General features: G+C 48.5%; 1 protein-coding gene across 1 annotated transcript in view; it reads left to right on the forward strand.

Moving 5' to 3' along the window:
- Positions 1-19,783, forward strand: part of TRIM67 (tripartite motif containing 67) — a 48,935-nt gene that overhangs the window by 17,746 nt on the left and 11,406 nt on the right. Inside the window, 3 exon segments of the mRNA XM_077751660.1 lie at positions 16,067-16,162; positions 17,234-17,356; positions 18,532-18,642. Of these exon segments, the coding sequence (XP_077607786.1) occupies positions 16,067-16,162; positions 17,234-17,356; positions 18,532-18,642 (330 nt within the window).

Raw genomic sequence — 19,783 nt, forward strand, 5'->3', positions numbered from 1 at the left:
GAGGACTTGCCCAAAGCACACGACTAGTAAAGGCCCTGACTCCTGACATCATGTTGCTACATTTAAAAAATTGTTATTAATGTTTATTTATTTTTGAGAAGGGGAGGAGGGGCAGAGGGAGAGGGAGACACAGAATCGGAAGCAGCCTCCAGGCTCTGAGCTGTCTGCACAAGCCTGACGTGGGGCTCAAACTTGTGAACCATGAGATCATGACGAGAGCTGAAGTCAAACACTTAACAGACTGAGCTATCCAGGTGTCCCATCTACATTTTTTTAAAGAACATTCCTTCTTTTTTTAAAAAGTTGATTTATTTTGAGAGATGATAGAGGGGGGGAGGGAGAGAGAGACAGAGAGAGAGAGAGACAGAGAATATGCGGGGCAGGGGCAGCGTGGATCTGAAGCAGGCTCTGTGCTGACAGTAGAGAGCCTGATGTGTGAATCAAACTCCCAAACTGGGAGATCATGAGTGGAGCCAGATGCTTAACCAACCAAGCTACCGAGGCACCACATGTCACTACATTTTATTATTCCTTCAAAGCACCTTCTATCCTCCTTGTGGGATGGTTGTGCTTCCTGAAATAGAGTTATAGGTGGCCTACAATGAGCATTCAAAGTGAGCAAGAAGTAAATATTTGCTTTTGGATGCTTCTGAGTTGTGGGTGGGAGTGTTTGTTACAATGGCTTAACTAGCTTAACACTGTCTGATACAACCATACTCTTTCCACTTCACTATCTTGCCTCTCCCTTCTGAGCCTTGCTCTGTTTCTTGGTCAAAATATTTCTATCTTTTCAGGGTGCCTGGTGGCTCAGTCAGTTGAGTATCGGACTCTGGATTTCAGCTCAGGCCTTGATCCCAGGGTCACTGGATTGAGCCCCCCATTCCTCACTGAGTGTCAAGTCTGTTTAGGATTCTTTCCCTGTCTCACCCTCTGCCCCTCTCCCACTCTCACACAGGCTCACTCTCTCTCTCTCTTTCTAAAATAAAGGAAAAAAATTCTATCTTTTGATTGTATAATATGAGGAGCCAAGTTTTAGATCCAGCACTGTCCTCCACTAGACCCATATTTAGATTTGTTTTTAGACTTGATTTTTTTTTAATTTGGGCTTTTTCTCATGAACCCCAGAACTATGAAGAGATAGATATTCCCTGTCACACATACAATTCCTGGAAAGGGGCATGCTGTCCAGAGGTGACTTTTTTTTTTCCTGAGAGAGAGAGAGAGAGAGAGAGAGAGAGAGNGCCACCCAGGCGCCCCCAGAGGTGACTTTTTTATTACTTTGGTTTTCCTTGAACTTCTTTTCTCTGCCCTGAATCTTTTTCTGGGCGGCTTCATTTTCCTTAAAATCCATGTATTCTACTATGCTAGAAACTTAAATCTAGCATTTCCTGAGCAAGTTTAAAAGTAATAGTTTGAGGGGCACCTGGGAGGCTCAGTCCATTAAGCATCCAACTCTTTGTTTCAGCTCAGGTCATGATATCACGGTTTGTGAGTTCAAGCTCAACATTGCTTGGGATTCTGTGTGTGTGTGTGTGTGTGTCACTCTCTCTCTGTCCCTCCCCTGCTCATGTTCTCTATCCCAAAATAAATAAACTTAAGAAAAAAAGCGATACCTTGAGATATTTAGGGTACCCGACAAATATGTTCTCCTCATATCTCTACGTGGTTAATGACAAATGAGAACCATGTAGTCCTTTTTTATAGTAAGCTTCCCCAAAGAGAAAGAAGGGAAATTGTACAAAGGCTCTCATATTTTATTGCATGTCACATTCAAAGCTAAAATAGAGCTCTAATCCCTGCTTCTGATCCTTGGCTCACTTTACGAAATTCTGGGTCATGTTGTTTAATAAAAAAATAATTCATTTCTTCAACAAATACTTTGTACCCTGGTAGTTCATATAGTCACGGAGCCAACGGGGTCTCCATCCTCTAAAACCACACAGTGCAGCAGAAGAGAAAATAAACGCATGACGACAGTATAATATAATAAGGAGTAGGGTATCACAGGGGCCCAGAAAAGGGGCATCTCCATAGACTCTGGGAGGGTGAGGGAGGGAGGGGACAACATGGAGGAGGGACACAGGTGAACCGCAAGTGTGAGGGTGCAGAGGTGTGGCACGGCTGGACAGGTTGTGCTAAGGTGGTCTGTCTCTGGAAGGTGGCAGCAGCCACTGTAATTGCGACAAGAACTGACAAGCCTGAGTCCCAGGGGGACATGTGTTTTCCAATTATTCTGAGTCCGGTTCCTGCACAGGGGCACCTTGAGGGTCACTTGGCACTAATGGGCCCCTCTTATCAGAATAAGAAGCAACTGTGCACCCCTGGGTATATCTAATGATTAGAAGCTACTTCCTGGCGATATCAGCCAGTAGGGCTGCCTCTTCCTATACTTGACCTCAGCAGTAAGTCCCAGCCAGGAAGTTTGGATGGAGGCTCTGATATATCCCTATTGGCAGCTTCAAGATCCCAGCTGACAGGCTGGACTGTCTCCCTTGCATGTCTGGGGGCAGGAGTTCATGGAGAACTCCTAAGCTGTCAGCAGTTGGAGCGTCAGAGTCTGAAGCTGAGCCGTGGTTAGGAAGGAAAAGAGGTCTCTCCCCTCCCCCATCTCCATACGGATCAGATTCATCGAGGTGTAGCACGAGTCATGAATCATAACCTAGCTATCTATGTTTGTTTGGCAACCTTACCACAAAATCAGTTAGAGATCTTTGTTGCAAACAAAAGAAATCAATTCTAGGTAACTTGAATTGAAGGGATTTTATTGGAAACATACTTTTTTTCCTGAACACTCACAGAATCAATGGGAGCGTTGAGGGCCAGGATTGAAAGCATAGCAGCAGTAAGCACATACACAGCATTGCATGGGAGCCATGCTCGGTTCTCAGCTCTTCCCACATATGCATGCACTTCATCACACTAGAAGGCACCTACTGCTCTTATCCCCCTTTCCACAGTTGAGAAAAATGGATAGCAGGGAGAGATGAAATGATTAACCCAAGGTCACAGAGTATGTGAGCTGGGATTTGAACCCAGCATTCTGATTCCAAAGGCTTTCCCAAATGTTAAGAAGCAAGACCAACAGGGATGGTCTAATAGCAAGAGTCTGGTCAGGGAGAAATGGAACAAATGCTTATTTTTCCAGGTCTCTTTGTTCATCCCTTTGCTCAGTTTTTAATTCCAAGGAGCTGGTGTACTATGGGCCTAGATCAGGGCATGTGTTTGCCCCTTGTAGGGGTGAAGGCAGTGGTATTGGGGCTGATTCCAGTCCCACCAGACTGTCCCCCGTGGGGAAAGGGCAATTTCTCAAAGCAACATTAGAGTACTATTATGAAGAACTAGGTGGCCAACAGCAGGAAAACTATGGTCCTGGGCACCTGGGTGGGTGGCTCAGCAGGTTAAGCATCCAACTTGATTTTGGCTCAGGTCATGATCTCACAGTTTGTGGGCTCGAGCTCTGCGCTGACAGCATGGAGCCTGCTTGGGATTCTCTCTTTTTCTCTCTCTCTCTCTCTCTTTGCCATCCCCCCCCTCAAAAGAAGGAAAGAAGGAAAGAAGGAAGGAAGGAAGGAAAGAAAGAAAGAAAGAAAGAAAGAAAGAAAGAAAGAAAGAAAGAAAGAAAGAAGAGAAGAGAAAAGGAAAGGAAAGGAAAGGAAAGAAAAGAAAACTATGGCCCTGCGATTGCCTGGAGAAGCCCTCTCTAGGGTTTTATTATACTCAGAACCACCGTCAGTGGAATGCCAGCCCCTGAACCCAGGGCTTTCCGTGAATGCTCTCACTAAAATCCTGCCACACCCTTTTGGGGTCATGTATCATTATCCCACTTCACAGTTAAGGACACAAAGGCTCAGAGAGGGTAAGAAACTTGGTCACATAAAATTAGCCAAACTGTGACCTTGGAAGCACCTCTGTCATTGTCTCCCATCTACCAAAGCCTGAGTAGCTGGCTTAGTGAAAAATATCCATTCTGAGTCAAGCCAGCCAACATGTAGCTACACTGCATCCATTCCTGGCCACACTCCACTGTTGTCTGGATTCACATAGCGTTTATCTGAAACCTCTCAGCAAGAAAGGAGCCTCCCCTTCCCCTGGACCTCCCTCCATTCCACCCACCTGCTTTGGAGGGGTCTAAGGAAAGCAAAGGAATGAAGTCAGAAAAGTGTCTATCTCTATTTTCCTCATCTGAAATGGGGAAGAATCTAAAATTGCTCAAAGGAGTGGGGCTCAGGCACCCCCACCAGGGTAGGACCCCTGGAAGTGGCCATGAAACTGGGATGAGGCAGACAAGGCAGGCTGGGAGGTAAGGCTACATCAGGAACGGGGGCATCAGAGACCCCAGAAATAGAACAAAGTGAAGTCTACAGCTGCTCCCCTGGACCTCACCCAAGGGAGCTAAGACCCATCCCTGCTTTCCTGTTGCCTCAGAGCCCCTGGCACAAGATTCAGTCAATTCACTATTCACTAGCGGGCTGTTCACAGACACTACTGAGTGCCTCTTCTGTGCAGGCTCAGAACGCCCCACTCTGAAAGTCCCAGGCCAGGGAGCTACACCAGCAGGGAGGCAAGGAACTCGATCTCAAGACAGACAGTGATAAGGACTCTCACTGGGGGAAAACAAGAGTCCAAAGGAGAAGAGTGGAGAAGGAGTCCCAGAAGTTCATGGACTCTTGGAAGTCAAGGCTTCATGGAAGAGGAAAACTATGAGTGGGATTTGGGCAAGCAGAGCCAGGACTGAAGATGGACATTATGGGTGGAAGTGACAGTTGGGATAAGGGCTCACAGCTGTGGGGGAGAAGCCAGGCTTGTGGATCTGCTGGAACGTGGGTGCTTGGGTTTCAAGTTAACCCAGGGAGGGAGAAAGTGCTAATCCTTCCGGCCATATCACATGTCTTCCTCATCTATAGGAGGCCAACAGATGGTTGTTGAGGGAATAAGCCAACGAATGGTCTTGACAGCCAGGCTGAGAAGTTCTGACTTTGTTCTGCATGAGCCACATAAGAGAAAACCTTGAATGCCAAGGGTCAGAGGGAGAGACACTGTGGCAGAGATAGGATTTTTAAAAAAATTTTTAATGTTTATTTATTTTGAGAGAGAGAGAGACAGACAGAGCATGAGCAGGGGAGAGGTAGAGAGAGAGGAAGACACAGAATCTGAAGCAGGCTCCAGGCTCTGAGCTGCCAGCACAGAGCCCAATGCGGGGCTTGAACCCATGAGTGAGATCATGACCTGAGCCGAAGTCAGACTCTCAACCGACTGAGCCACCCAGGTGCCCCGAGATAGGATTTTTTTATAGAAGGAAGAATGCATTTCCAGGTAGGACAGAACAAGTCAGGATCGACCCTGGCTTTATGGTTTAAGCAGGACAACTGTGAATGTCCTACTTAGACCCTTTTGCATTTAACCAGGTACCACAAACTGAAGCACCTGGGTGGCTCAGTCAATTGAGTGTCCAACTTTGGCTCAGGTCATGATCTCATGGTCCGTGTGTTTGAGCCCCGCATGGGGCTGTCCACTGTCAGCATAGAGCCTGCTTTGGATCCTCTGTCTCTCTCTCTCTCTCTGTCCCTCCCCTGCTTGAGTGCTCTCTCTCTCTCTTTCTGTCAACAAATAAACATTTTAAAACAACAACATCAAAAACCCAAAGCACCACAAACTGAGTGACTTGGAATACCAGAAATTTATTCTCTTGCAATTCTGGGGGCCAGAAGTCTGAAATCAAGGTGACACAAGGTCACTTCTTTCAAAGGCTCTTGGGAAGGATTGGTTCCAGGCCTCTCTCCCAGCTTCTGGTAGTTCCTCGGCCTGTGGCTGCATAACCCCAGACTTCATAGGGTGTTTTTCTCTGTGAGTGTCTATCTCTCTGCCCAAATGTCCCCTGTATACAAGGACCCCAGTCATATTGGATTAGTGCCCACCCTAATGACCTCATTTGATCTTGAACACCTCTGTGAAGACCCTATCTCCAGATAAGCTCATGTTCTGAGGTACTAGGGTTAGGACTCCAACACATCTCTTTGGGAAGACACAATTAAACCCATAACATGTCCCCTTGAGGCTGATTAAGGGTGAGGGCTTGAGCTGAGAAGTATCTTGACTTCAGGAAAATTGCAGTCAGCCTCTCCCTGCTCAGCACTCCCTCGGCTGAGACGGAAGCTGAGATGATGGAAAGGTATCACTCTGGCCATCTGGATTGCTTCTATCCCCTGCCAGAGGCCTGCCTATCTTACTAACATAGTCTCATGGCGTCTATGTCTGCCTGATCAGCAAAGTCATGTGTCTCACCAGGCACATGAATCTTGAACAGAAGATAAATCTAAGAATGGAAAGCTCCGAGGCCTCCCGGGGGAATGATGAAGCTGGAAGGTCACCACTGTGTTAGTGGTTGGTATCCTAGTTGCTGGGTCCTCCATCTCTTACACAGCAGGAGGGAACATTTCAGAAGATGCAAGGAAAAGACTTCAGTGGGCTTGGACTCCCCAAGTAGGGAGTAGGATTCTCCTGGGAGGGTGAGGAAGCCACCTGCTTGTGTGAGGATGGGTACATCTTAACACTGCTCACACCTCTCCAGCCACAAACTTCAAAAACCAGCACATTACTACTGAGCAGAGGATGAAAAGGTGGGAGAAATACCTGTGGTCCATGTCACCCCATATTGCCACCTCCTCCTCTGTGTCAACTGAGTGTGCCAGATGCTTTGTGAATATCCAGCTCCTTTTTCAATGTATCCCGTCTCTAGTGTCTCCTGAGGGGGTGTCACGCTGCAGGAGGGGGTGTGGGAAAGGCAGGTCCAGAGGAAGCCAAGTGCCCCAGAAGCACAGGAGGAGGAGGGACAGCAAACTCCAGGAGCCGGGCTGTGTGCAGAGGGCTGGTGGTCCTTCCACATGGAGACTTGCTGGATGTGGGCACTTGGTTAGGATGAGGGACAGGACATATGGTTTTAGTGACAGCAGAGTGAGCCATTGGGAATGCTCTTCACAGATAAAAAGGAAGTCTTATTTTCTGCATGCTCTTCTAGAGTTTAGCTGCCTATGTGCCCCTTCGCCACCTCTCTAGTCTACCTCACACACCCTCTTAGTATGATGATAGCGTGATACTGCGGTTTATAAGTAAAAAATATGTGTGGTCTTCATCCCAGATCCTGGCACAGAGCTCCTAAAACCCTAGAAATTTCCTAAGTGATGAGAGCAATAAAGGTTTATTTTACATTAATGAGGTGAGTTTTGGGAAGCCCCTAGGTAACCTACAATTGGCCATGGGACCAGAGGGTTAGGCTGTTCAACTCCTCCCCACCCCAGGACTCTCTCCTCCACCCCCAATCCAACTTCCAGGGAGAGGAGAGGGGCTGGAGGTTGAATCAATCACCAGTGTCCAAGGACTTAATCCATCATGCCTCTGTAATGAAGCCTCCATCAAAACCCAAAAGGATAGGATTCAGAGAGCTTCCTGGCTGGTGAGCTCGTGGACATTTGGGGACAGTGATGGTTCAGAGAGGACATGGACACTCTGCACTCTTTCCCCAGGCCTTACCCTATGCATCTCTTCAATCTGACTGATCCTGAGTTATACCCCATTTTAATAAACTAGTCTAGTAAGTAAAGTGTTTCTCTGAGTTCTGTGAGCTGCTCTAGCAAATTAGTCAAACCCTGAGGAGAGGGTCATGGGAACCTTCCATCTATAGCCAGTCTGTCAGAAGCCCCACATCGGAATCTGTGCTCACAGCTCTGGGCCTGGAGCCTGGTTCAGATTCCGTGTCTCCCTCTCTCTCTCTGCCCCACTCCCACTCTCACTCTGTCTCTCTTTCTCAAAAATAAATATTACAAACAAGTGTTCATACAAAGGATAAGTTCAGGGGCACCTGGGTGGCTCAGTCGGTTAAGTGACTGACTTCGGTTCAGGTCATGATCTCACGGTTCATGGGTTGGAGCCCTGCGTTGGGTTCTGTGCTGAAGCTAGCTCAGAACCTGGAGCCTGTTTCAGATTCTGTGTCTCCCTCTCTCTCTGACCCTCCCCTGCTCATGCTGTCTCTCTCTCTCTCTCTCAGAAATAAATAAAACATTAAAAATTTAAAAACACACACACAAAGGATAAGTTCAGCTGCCTGGTGTGGCAGGCTAAGTAATGGCCCTCAAAACATCCCCATCCCAATCCCCAGACCTGTGACTATGTCACCTGATATGGCAAAAAGGACTTTGTAAGGAGTTTGAGATAAGAAGATGATCTTGGATTACTCAACTGAGTCCAAGGTCATCATAAGGGTTCATGTAAGAGGAAGCAGGAGGCCAGAGTTAGTAGCTGGAGACACAAGGACCACAGCAAGAGGCTGAATGATGGAGGAAGAGCCAGACGGTGGTAGCGCCTCTAGACAGTGGTAGAGACAGGGAAACAGGTTCTCCCTTAGCCTCCAGAAGGAACGAGCCATGACTTTACCTTGATTTTAGCCCTATAAGACCCACTGTGGACTTCGGCCTCCAGAACTGTAACAGGATAAAACCAGTGTTGGTTTGGGCCACTAAGTTTACAGTAACTTGTCATAGCAGCAACAGGCAACTAATACAGCCTCAGAACTCACAACCAGGGAACCGAATGGGTCTGAGAAGTCAAGAAAAGGCAGATCCTCTCTGAACATTCTCTTATTCTGCATCACCGCTGTGTGGGGGCAGTAAGGGAGGGTGGGGCCTTCATAGGTGATGATTCTGCAGTGTTGACAGGATCATGGCAATAGTCTCCATCTAGAGGTTCTGGGGTTGGCAGACTCCTAGAGCAGAGCATTGGATTAGCGTCAAGAGTCCCATTCACACACCATGTGTCTTCCTTACTGGCTTAGTGGCCAGAAACACAGGGAGCCAGTGAGGACAGAGCCGAATCTCTAAGCTGTTTTGCCTCAGGGTACCCCCCAAACCTGGGCCACATCCCCTGGAAAGAAGCTGCCTGGGTAACCTCTGGATGCTTAGTTCTTCAAGCAAAGATATTTTGTGCTACTGGGGGCTCCCCTTAGCCTGTGACCCACAGTAAACCCAGAAGAAGGCTGCCATCTAGTGTTGCTCCCCTCAAAGCAAATACTGGTCTGATCTTTCCCAAAGTAGACTTCTACCTAGTGGCCCTGTCCATGTTGCCCCTTAGCATCAGTCCTTCACACCCAGGAGATCAAAGTTTCTATGACGTGGTCCCTTGCGGGTGGGGGTTGGGTCTTTGGAGCCAACTGGGAAGGAGGGATCTTATGGGATGGAGGATTCTGGGAGTTCTGGCTACTACTGCCTTATTGTGGGCAGAGTATCCTCATCTCATCTCAGCACGCTGCGTGGGTCTATCCACTCCCCTCTCCCAGGACCTCCAGTTACTCACCTGTCTCTGTGAGCTGTCCCCAGGGACTGAAGTGCTAGGCTTTCCAGTCTCCAGCTCGGTCACTACATCTGCTTCAATAGTAAGGCAATCAAGTCCCACCACTGGATTTCTGAGCCTCACTTTAGGCTGACCCCAGGACAGTTTTATTTATTTGGCTACTGGACTCTTGAAGCACGTGGCTAGCAGTTTGAAGAAGACTGGAAAACAAAGCTGCTCCCTCTCTCTCTCTCTCTGTCTCTCTCTCTCTGCCAGCTGGAGCAGAGGGTGCTTTCCCAGNGAGAAGACTGGAAAACAAAGCTGCTCCCTCTCTGTCTCTCTCTCTCTCTCTGTCTCTCTCTCTCTGCCAGCTGGAGCAGAGGGTGCTTTCCCAGCTGTTGGCAGTTTGCTCAGGTCTTCAAGCAGGAGCCAGACGTGGAAGGACATTAGAAGTCCTACCTATATGACTACGTTTGGGTGGATCCGTGGTGACAATTAACTAGAAAGAGTTAACACCCAGAAGTCATGAAAATCATCTCAATCAGCAAGATAGGGTCAGATTGCCAATGCCCAGTACCATATAGGGCTCTGTGCCCTGGAAACAGTGGGTTCAGAGTGGCCACATGGCCATTTTAATTATGCCCAGCATGTGGGAGAATTGAGTCCTGACTTGCTCAAGGAGACTAGTCACACAAAATCTAGAACAAAATCAATTCACTGACACAGATATTTATGCAGCACATTCTAGGTGTAAGGCACCGTGCGGCCCACACAACATGCACAGGAAAAGCTTGCCAGGCACCGGGGGGCTGGGTCTGGCCAACAGGAGAGGAAAGCTAATGCACTTCTCCTGGGCCACCTGTCTCAAAGACAGTGAGATGTGTCCTAGAAGCCAGCCCTCTCTGAGGAATTCAAAGGGCACACTCCATTTGGGGAAGGTAGCAAAAGCTCCAGGAGGAGGTGGCATTTGGATGGATGGGATGTTAACAGGCAACAGCAGGCAAAGCAGGAGTGAGATCGCTTATGAAGCAGAGGGAGCTGCAGGAGCCAGACAAAGAGGAGGGGGTCCCAGGGGTTGCTGAGTCCAGTCTGACTGAAGAGTGGAAACCACATGGGCAGCCCTGAGAGGTAACACCAGAGAGGGCGACAATGTCTGGAGCCTTGGACATGGAGCTAAGGGCTGGACCGTGATTCAGTGGGGAGTGGAGGACGTTGGTGAGAGGGGAAATGACATGGTCAGAGCTGTTCGAGAGACAAGAGTCATGAGGTAATTCGGATATGCGGGATTCAATTTTCTGGCATGACCTTTAAGTAGTGATCTTCAGCATGTAATTGGACATTGCCCCCAGCAGTGCAAATGGGCAGCATTGAACGCAAAGCACTATCTTACTCCTCAGGTGATGGGGCCTAACAGTTCTAGGTTCTAGGAACCTTGCCTTTTCTCATTTAACAATGTAGTCTATAGTGCTAAAAGGAAGGATTCACTAGCTGATGGGGAAATTGTTCTCCAAACATTAGTAGATGGTATTAGATGGACACAAATAGACACTGTAATAACGTGGGTCTTATTCCTCCACCCCCGTCAAGCCTATGGACAATAGGAAACAATAGTTTCCTTGAGAGGGGCACCTAGGGATTCTAGACCTTTTACATTCAAACAAGAATGGCTTCTGGTAAGCTGTATAACTTTGGGCAACTTCACGAAAGAAACGTTTCATGAGTGTCTACTGTGTGTAAGGCATACCACCTGTATCATTGGTACTGTATGCCATTCAAGGTAATACACTAATGCATTTATACACTCCTTTACAGTCATTTTTTACTAGGAGCTCAATTTCTTAGTGTGTGAAATGAGAAGTTGGACTGAGCCATGTCTAGATCCCTGGTGTCTACCCAAGGACGTTAGGGAACAAGAACCAAGTTTAAATAGAGGCAGCTTAGGACCTTCTGCACCGAGCCCATGACAAATGAATGAGAATGGTCTCTGAGGCCATTTGCACTGAAACTGATAATAGATCTCAGTCAGGTAATTTAGATAAATTCATGCCCTGGTCTCTTCCTGCCCCTCTAACAAAATACCACCAACCGAGGTAATCAACAACAGATTCATTTCCTACTGTTCTTAGAGGCTGTAAGTCCAAGATCAAGGTGCTGGCTGAGTCATTTCCTGTTAAGACCTCTCTTCCTGCCTTACCGACGGCCGACCACCCCATCACTGTATCCTCACATGGCCTTGCCTCAGTACTTGTGCAAGAAGAGAGAATAAGATATTTCTCCTGTTTCTTCCTGTAAGGAAACTAATGCTATCATAAGAGCTGCACCCTCATGACCTGATTACTTCCCAAACGCTCCACATTCAAATACTGTCACAGTGGGGGTTAGGGTCCCCACATATGGATTTGGGGGGAACACAAACCTTCAGTCCACAACAATTCACATATGATAAACCAAAGTGGAACAATTGAAGAGGACTTGGGGAATGCTTGGTTTCCATTACTAAGCATAACAGTAAGACGTAAGTAAGTCGTAAGTAAGAGGTAGGAGTTATTACTGTCATTCCCAACTTGTAGAGGACACTGGAGAACCAAGAGCTGACACATAGAAGGAAGAGATGAAGATGATACACAGCTAGCTGGTGACAGAGCCAGGATCTGAACCATGCTAGCCCAGAGTTCTCATGCCCCATGCATTATAATGCTCTGCACCACCATCCAGAATGGAAGACGAAGGCAGAGGACTGCCCTGTGTACCTAGAAGCTGGTGCTGGTGAAGACAGGTTGCTGGGCCAGCCAGGTAGGTGATTTGACCCAGCTGGGAAAATACTTATATTTTCAAGCTGCCTGTCTACATTCAGAGACTTTACAGGAATGTAATTCTAACCTTAAAAGAATAGGGAGACATAATGGGCACCTGGGGGGGCTCAGTCAGGAAAGCATTTGACTTTGGCTCAGGTCGTGATTTCATGGTTGGTGAGTTCGAGCCCGACATCAGGCTCTCCGCTCTTGGTGCAAAGCCTGCTTTGGATTCTCTGTCTCCCTCTCTCTGCCCTTCCCCTCATTGCTCTCTCTTATCCTGTCTCTCTCAAAAATAAACATTTAAAAAAGAATAGGGAGTCATAAAATGCAACTTTTTTGATTGAAGTTAAAATCAATTCGGTCAAAAATCACTGTATTGTACACCTGAAACTAGTATAACACTATATGTTAACCATCCTGGAATTAAAAATTTTTAAAAATCCATTCAATCATGTAAAAAATTTCACCTTCTACCTGGATATTTCCTTTCTTTCCAAGAGTTTGGTATAGACACCATCTGAAGAGACGCCACGATCCATTCTCATTTCTCAGACCAGAAAGAGACAATTCTCAGGGCACCTGGAGGGCTCAGTCAGTTAAGCATCCAACTCTCAGTTTTGGCTCAGGACATGATCTCATGGTTATGTGAGTTCGAGTCCCCAAGTCAGGCTCTGGGCTGTGACAGTGTGGAGCCTGCTTGGGATTCTCTCTCTCCCTCTCTACTCCTCCCTTGCTCACACTGTCGCTGTCTTTCTCAAAATAAGTAAATAAAACCTAAAAAATGTTTTTTAAATAAAATAAAGAAAAAGAAAAAGCCCACGACCTAAGAAATACCGAAGCAAACACAATATGCCTAATACAAAGCCAATGTATAAGCCATTTGTCACTTGAGAAATGATTTCCAGCTTTGTCCCAAAAACCTTTGCTTCTTTTCCACTAGAATGCCCAGGTCCAGCTTCTATAATGCCATCCCCCAGGCAGGTAGAGGTGACTTGTGGCCATTTCACACACGGAACAATTAGGGTCAAGAAAAGTAGAAGTGTTGTGTGCTTGCGGGACTCTCACTAACACCCCTTGGCATTCACGTTGCCATCAGGGGCTCTTCCATGGAGAAACAGCAGACCAGGGTACAGGAGCCCCCATGTGGATGAGCACACTGCTGGGCCCTGGGATGGTTTGCACTCTGGGGAGGGGGAGGGCACTGAGCCAAAGGAGCTGGAAAGATCAGGCAGCTAGGCTGGTCTGGAAGCAGTGTTTACAAGCTGTGAGATTATTTCCCTTTGAGCTGGGTATTTGCCTAAGGTCACTGGTGTCCTTCAAAATCACTCTGTTCTTGGGCTCCTCGCCATGCTCCTTGGTCTACTTGCCAAGCAGGAAGCAGGTGGACAGGCCTTGCAGTGGGCTGGGCTGCTGGGAGGCTGGTGCTGGCCGGATGGAGTGGGGACAGAGCTGTGCTGGCTCCGAGTGCCGGGGGAGGGTGGGGGACCCTCACTCATGCCGTCTCTCAGGGCTTCTCACTGGCAAAAGGTGCCAGCAGCAGTGATGGGTCTCTTGGAATCTGTCCTATGTTAGCAAGTACCTCCTGTTAAGCAATCACTCTTTTTTTTTTTTTAATTAGGCCAGTGAGACTTTTCTGAGCCCCTGCTTTGTGCCGGCACCACTGGCTAGAAATGCAAAGACAAAAGACAAAGTCCCCAACGCCAAGGACTATATAGTTAATGGGAGATGCCCCCCCCGCCCCCGCTTTGGGAGGGAACTGTTGCAGCCTCCGTGGCTCCCTTTGGGAGCATGCTTTAGGGAGAGAGGTGCCATGCTTTTCTGGACACTGATAAGCTTCTGCTTAAGATCCCTGTTGTTGACGATCCCCTTGGGGCCCATGAACCATCCTGACGTCTCAGTCTCCTTGTGGGTGCAGCTTTCTGGGGATGGGCTGAGTTGTCCTAGGGCCCGCACCCCACCAAGTCTGTCCAGAAGGGCAGCCACTGGCCACATGTGAAACATAAACTAAATACAATAGAAAATGCAGCTCCTCAGTTACATTAGCCACCTTTCAGTGCTCAGTACCCCCATGTGGCTGGTGGCTGCCGAGTCAGAGCGGACATAGAACCCTTCTGTCATTCCCAGAAGTCCCATTGGCCAATCTTTGTGTATAGATACTTGCGATAGAAAGTGACACCCCTTGCGTGGGCTGTGGGGGGAGGAGCCTAAACCGCCCAGGGCAGTGGTAGGGATGGGGAAGCCAGTGGAGAAAGGAGAAGGACAGCCCAGACCTCATCTTGACCTCACCTTGAGTGTTGATGCTTCCTGGGTCTGAGGCTCCCTCCATCTCTACCCTCATGTCTCCCTGAGTGGTATCTTCCACTCCGTGGCTTCATTTACCACGTTCCCCAATGATGTCCGACCAGGCTGAGTTTGTACAGTTCAGTGGATCTCAGACTACATCAGGTCTCCGTAGAGGGCTTCATAAAAGACAGGCTTCTGGGCCTTCACTCTCAGTTTCTGATCAGTAGGGCCGAGGGCGGGGCCAGAGAAGTTGCATTTCAAACAAAGTCCCAGGTGACAGGTGACCCTGATGATGCTGGTCTAGGAGCCACACTTTGAGAACCATTCGTCTAAAGAACCACCTTCATTGGGGCACCTGGGTGGCTCAGTTAAGCATCCAACTCTTGGCTCAGGTCATGCTCTCACAGTTCATGAGATCGAACTCCACATTGGGCTCTGTGCAGACAGTGTGGAGCCTGCTTTGGATTCCCTCTCTCCCTCTCCCTCTGCCCCTCCCCTGTTTGCGTGTGCATGTGCTCTTTCTCTGTCAAAATAAATACACTTAAAAAAAAAAGAAGAAGAATCACATTCACGGATTCATCCATTCCACAAATATTCATGTAATGCTACCATGTGCCCGGTGCTAGAAGTGAACACCCCAGGCAAGGTCCCAGTTCTAGGGAGCTTACTTACGTTCGGGTGAAGGGAGACAGGCAGTAAAAAGACCTGTGTCGGAAGGTGATGAATGTTATAAAGAAGAACAAAGCAGGTGAGGGAAGAGGGCTATTTTATAGGGTCATCAGCAAAGGCCTCACTGACCAGGTGACATTGGAACAAAGACCTGAAGATAGAGGGGGAGGAGAGGCCGGATATGATCCTGGCCTTTCTGGCTCCATCTTCCATTTTTTAATTAGAAAAATGTGACTCATGGTCAATATGTCCCCCATCAAGGTCATTTGTCTGCAGCAGTGAAGTTTGAATACAAATTCAATTGCGTGTGTATGCATTTTGTTAGAAAGGCCATAGATTCCATCCGGGCTGGCAGTTCCAGCTCTGGGCACCAGCAACTGATGTCCCTTCTGAGCCCCCTCTGTCCACACTGCTCTTTGCAAGTGGAGGAGTCCGTAGGGCTAAATGGGAGCCTGTATCCCACTTCTAGAGTCTTAAGGCTCCCAGTCCATACGGCTCTAGCCCATTTCCAGGGCCTGCAGGCCTCTTCCCTGCCCATCCCCTCCCCCAGGTCAAAAGGCGACTGTATAAGGGTGGGGTGGGGTGGCCTGGGACCTGGGGTGCCCATACGTAAGCGTCTGAGGGTCCTATTGATGAGGGACAGTTCTGAGGGACAGAACTGCCATGGGGGGAGAGGACTCTGTGTGCCTTCTTGTCCTGGGTTCTGCAAACATCGAGAGCAGATATGTCCTGTCCTGAACCAGTTAGCTGAACGCTCCTTACCTCTGCCCAGCTTTGGGGTCCAGAGAAGAGAGAGTAGGTCAGTCGATACGTGTGAACCATTACTGGAAGAATAAGCCACTGATGCGGGCCCGTGAGTCAACAGCGGTCTCTGCATGAACGAAGACAGTGTGCATGCGGGATCCATTCTGGCCCCTCATACTCACGAGCCTTTCTGGTGCGGCACACACCGTGGGCCATTCACACTGAATTTGGCTTCTTAACGCGTGGTATCTTTTTAGGCCCAACTGTCCCAGGCCTTGAATGGAGTTTCCGACAAGGCAAAAGAAGCAAAGGAGTTTCTGGTTCAGCTGAAGAACATCTTGCAGCAGGTCCAGGTGAGCAGAGCTCCAGTGCGGGGAGGGTTGCCACACAGCCAGGAGAGGTCCTGTGGCAAGCATTTTGTTGGTGACGAAGCCAGGGGGCCCAGTTGTCCTACCGCGCAGCCTCAGACAGTGCAGACAATACCCACGCAAGCCACTGACGGCCATGTGGCACCTGATACTGGGAAGGGATTTCACATGAACCCAGTTATAGAGAGTCGTAGACCGAGCACTGGAGAGAGGCCAGTGCTCTGTGTGGCCACAGAGACCTACGTGGTATCTGGGCGCAGGGCTTCTGTACCCAGTGGGTCGATGCATTATTTACCACATAAATGTGTTTCGTCTCTGGTGTCAGGAGCTATCTGCAGGGAGAAGGCACACGCATGCGCTCTATACGATGCACATGCATGGAGAGCCTGTTCATACAGACCCCACCAAAGGCACTGACTTCCTAATCTTGGATCAGGTCCACACTAATGACTCGATTTTAATGTCTGCACATCTCCAGAAGCCTCACGTCCAAACACGGTCACATTCTGAGTTCCTGAGGTCCCAATCCAGGCTGATCTCTGAGACCTAGAAGGATTCTTTTTTAAGACAGAGAAAGAGGCTACAGTCTTCTGTTGTTTTCCTGCTTTCCAATTATAAAAAGCGAAAGTGTGTGTTATGGAAATTTTGGAAAATAGAGAATAATAGAGCCATGAAAAAGTTCACCAATATCTCCCTGCCTTAGGTGACTTTTGACAGGTTCTTCTACGATGTAGACACACACATGCATGCACACACAGTACAGAATTATGCCGTATACAATTTGCAGCTCTTTTTTTTCCTTCCCAGGGTCTCAGGAGCATTTCTCAAGACCTTAAAAACTCTTATGAACAAGGTTTGAATGACGATCGGATATTTCACCATATTGATGTCCCAAGATTCATGGTGCCCTCTCCTGATCCATATTTACATTGTTTCCAATGTAACAATATTATAGGTGACTCTGGGGACAGCTTCTCTGAAATACATCTTTGTCTAGTGTCTAGCACTGGCCAGATTTCAGCATGTCTTCTATCTAAAGTTCTCTGCCTCCCCCAGGAAAACGGACTGGACTATGAAGCCTGCCTCGTTGCTCAGTGTGACGCGCTGGTCGACGCTTTAACTCGGCAGAAAGCCAAGCTGCTCACCAAGGTCACCAAAGAGAGAGAACACAAACTGAAGGTACGTACCTGGGTGACGACACCCTCCTTCCCCATCACAGCCTCCACACCACGAGTGGACTGGAGCACACAGCAGGCACTGGGTCAATATTAGGTGAGTGAGAGAATGAATGAATGAATGAATGAGTAAATGAATGAGGCAAGGAAGGGATGAGCAAGGTGCTCCTGGGCCTGCTCACACTCATGTGACTTTCCCCAAAGCCATGGTCACCACCCACACTCTCCCTACAAACCTGCAGTCAGGTGCGCTGAATCCCGCTGTTCTCTGGTCAGAAGTTCCCTCTTCCATTTTCTCTGAAGTCCTGTTTTCTGTCTAAGGGACTCCAGCTGTTCTCAGCTTGCAGAATAGTGACTAGTGACGGTAGTGAGGCCATGCTCTGCTCAGGTCACCAGCTCTGTCCCCTTCTTCAAACCCTCTCTAATATCTCACACACTCAATAATCAGCCATAATAACACAACCAATATCCACCACGGGAAGGGGAGGGTGTACCCTCATAAGACATTGTGCTCCTGGTCCGGACAGGTGCCATGAACACTATGCATTGACAGAGGACTGCTTCGTTGCCCTGGGGGCTAGACCGATTTTATAGAGATTTCCCAACTGAATTAGGAAATAGGACTTTCTTTTCTTTTTAAAAATTTTTTTAACGTTTACTTATTTTTGAGACAGAGCACGAGCTGGGGAGGGGCAGAGAGAGAGGGAGACACAGAATCTGAAACAGGCTCCAGGCACAGAGCCTAACGCGGGGCTCATATCCACAGACCGCGAGATCATGACCTGAGCCGAAGTCGGATGCTCAACCAACTGAGCCACCCAGGCGCCCCAGAAAATATGATTTTCAAGGAAAGGAGGAATGTGTGTTGGGGGTAGTCCCACCAACAAGGAGAAAACAAGAGGTTGTTGCTGGTCACATAGAGAGTTTCAGGCAGTGCACTTTCTCTCCTGCCCAGGGATCAGGAAGAGAGCTGGTTCTGTTGGGCGGTGAGTCCATTTATTCCCCAAGAGAGAAGGCACATGGAGCTCGGGAGCAGATCAGCCAGAGGAGAGGGTGCAAGGTGGTGCAGACCAGTGCTGCCTCTTCTAGGGCTTTCTCTGTGCTAATTCTCGAACTCCCACTACAGCCTGGCTGCACCTCCTCTGATGAGATGGTTACTAGGGGTTCTTTTCATCACAGATGGTTTGGGACCAGATCAATCACTGCACACTAAAGCTGCGCCAGTCAACAGGGCTGATGGAGTACTGCCTAGAGGTGATCAAGGAGAACGACCCCGCTGGGTTCCTACAGGTGAGCCTGCGCGCTTGAGGGACTCAGGCAGGCTTGGCTTCCTGCCTCCAAATCCACCACCGCTTCCCAAACTATCCAGAGTTTTAGGACGGTCTCTACCAGTGGCTTGGAACTGAGTGGATTCCCCTTTGCTCCGAGATTCCAGAAGACCCAAGTTCTCATCTCCTCGGATGCTCACTAGCTGTGACCCTGATTCTGTGTCCTCATTAAAAGAGGAGGTCAAATGTCATAACACCTAGGGCCAAAATGGCATGCGTTTATGCTTTGACTTCCAGAGACTCCCCTCCCCCCCACCCCCACTCAGCATGTTCTCCACAAATGGGAAAGGACAGTCTTTGCCAAACAAGCTAGAGGCTTGGAGGAAGTGAGTTAGCAGAACCCACACGGCCCATTACCTCAATGTGTGGAGTCCTGCAGGCCTGCACAGATGGCCGCTGCCTACAGAGGCCATGCAGCCTTGCCAAGGGCATCCCTCCAACAGTCAGGCTGACTCAGGGCCATGAGCATCTCTAGAGAACACGGCAGTGACGGATGATGGGGCTCTGGCCTCCATCTATGGGGAAAATGATGATCCCCTTGACTAGTGCCCAAGAAGAGTTCACAGGATGACTCAACAAGGGACATGTGCAAGTGTCTGGATGGGCAGGACTTTCCAGCGGAAGAGAGCAGAGCTGGGAGTGCAATAGAGGGAGAGTTTGTAGCAACTTGGGGGGAGGGGAGGACACACCGTGGGGAGCAAGCTTCAAAATTCCGGGGATACAGGAAGCGCTCTCTTCAGACCCTGGGATGAATGGCTAGTGGGTTTCACTTTGCAAAGTACTAGATCTCACAAAAGCAGTATAAGGAAGAATGTTTTTGCATATTTGAAAAAGTACCATTTGCTTCACAGAACGGTTTGCCCTGATATATTTATATTTGTTAATGTTGATTTATCTTGAGAGAGAGAGAGCAGGGGAGGGGCAGGGAGCCAGGAAGAGAGAGAGAATCCCAAGCAGGCTCTGCACTGTCACGCCAGACTCGATCCTACCAACCCTGAGATCATGACCTGAGAAGAAACCAAGTCAGACGCTCAACTCAGGCGCCCCACCTGATATCTTTAAATAGCAGGTTCTTCTTTACATTTAAATTATTGCCCTTTTAA

This window comes from Crocuta crocuta, unplaced genomic scaffold (genome assembly GCF_008692635.1).
Source record: "Crocuta crocuta isolate KB4526 unplaced genomic scaffold, BGI_CrCroc_1.0 scaffold59, whole genome shotgun sequence".
Taxonomy (NCBI): domain Eukaryota; kingdom Metazoa; phylum Chordata; class Mammalia; order Carnivora; family Hyaenidae; genus Crocuta; species Crocuta crocuta.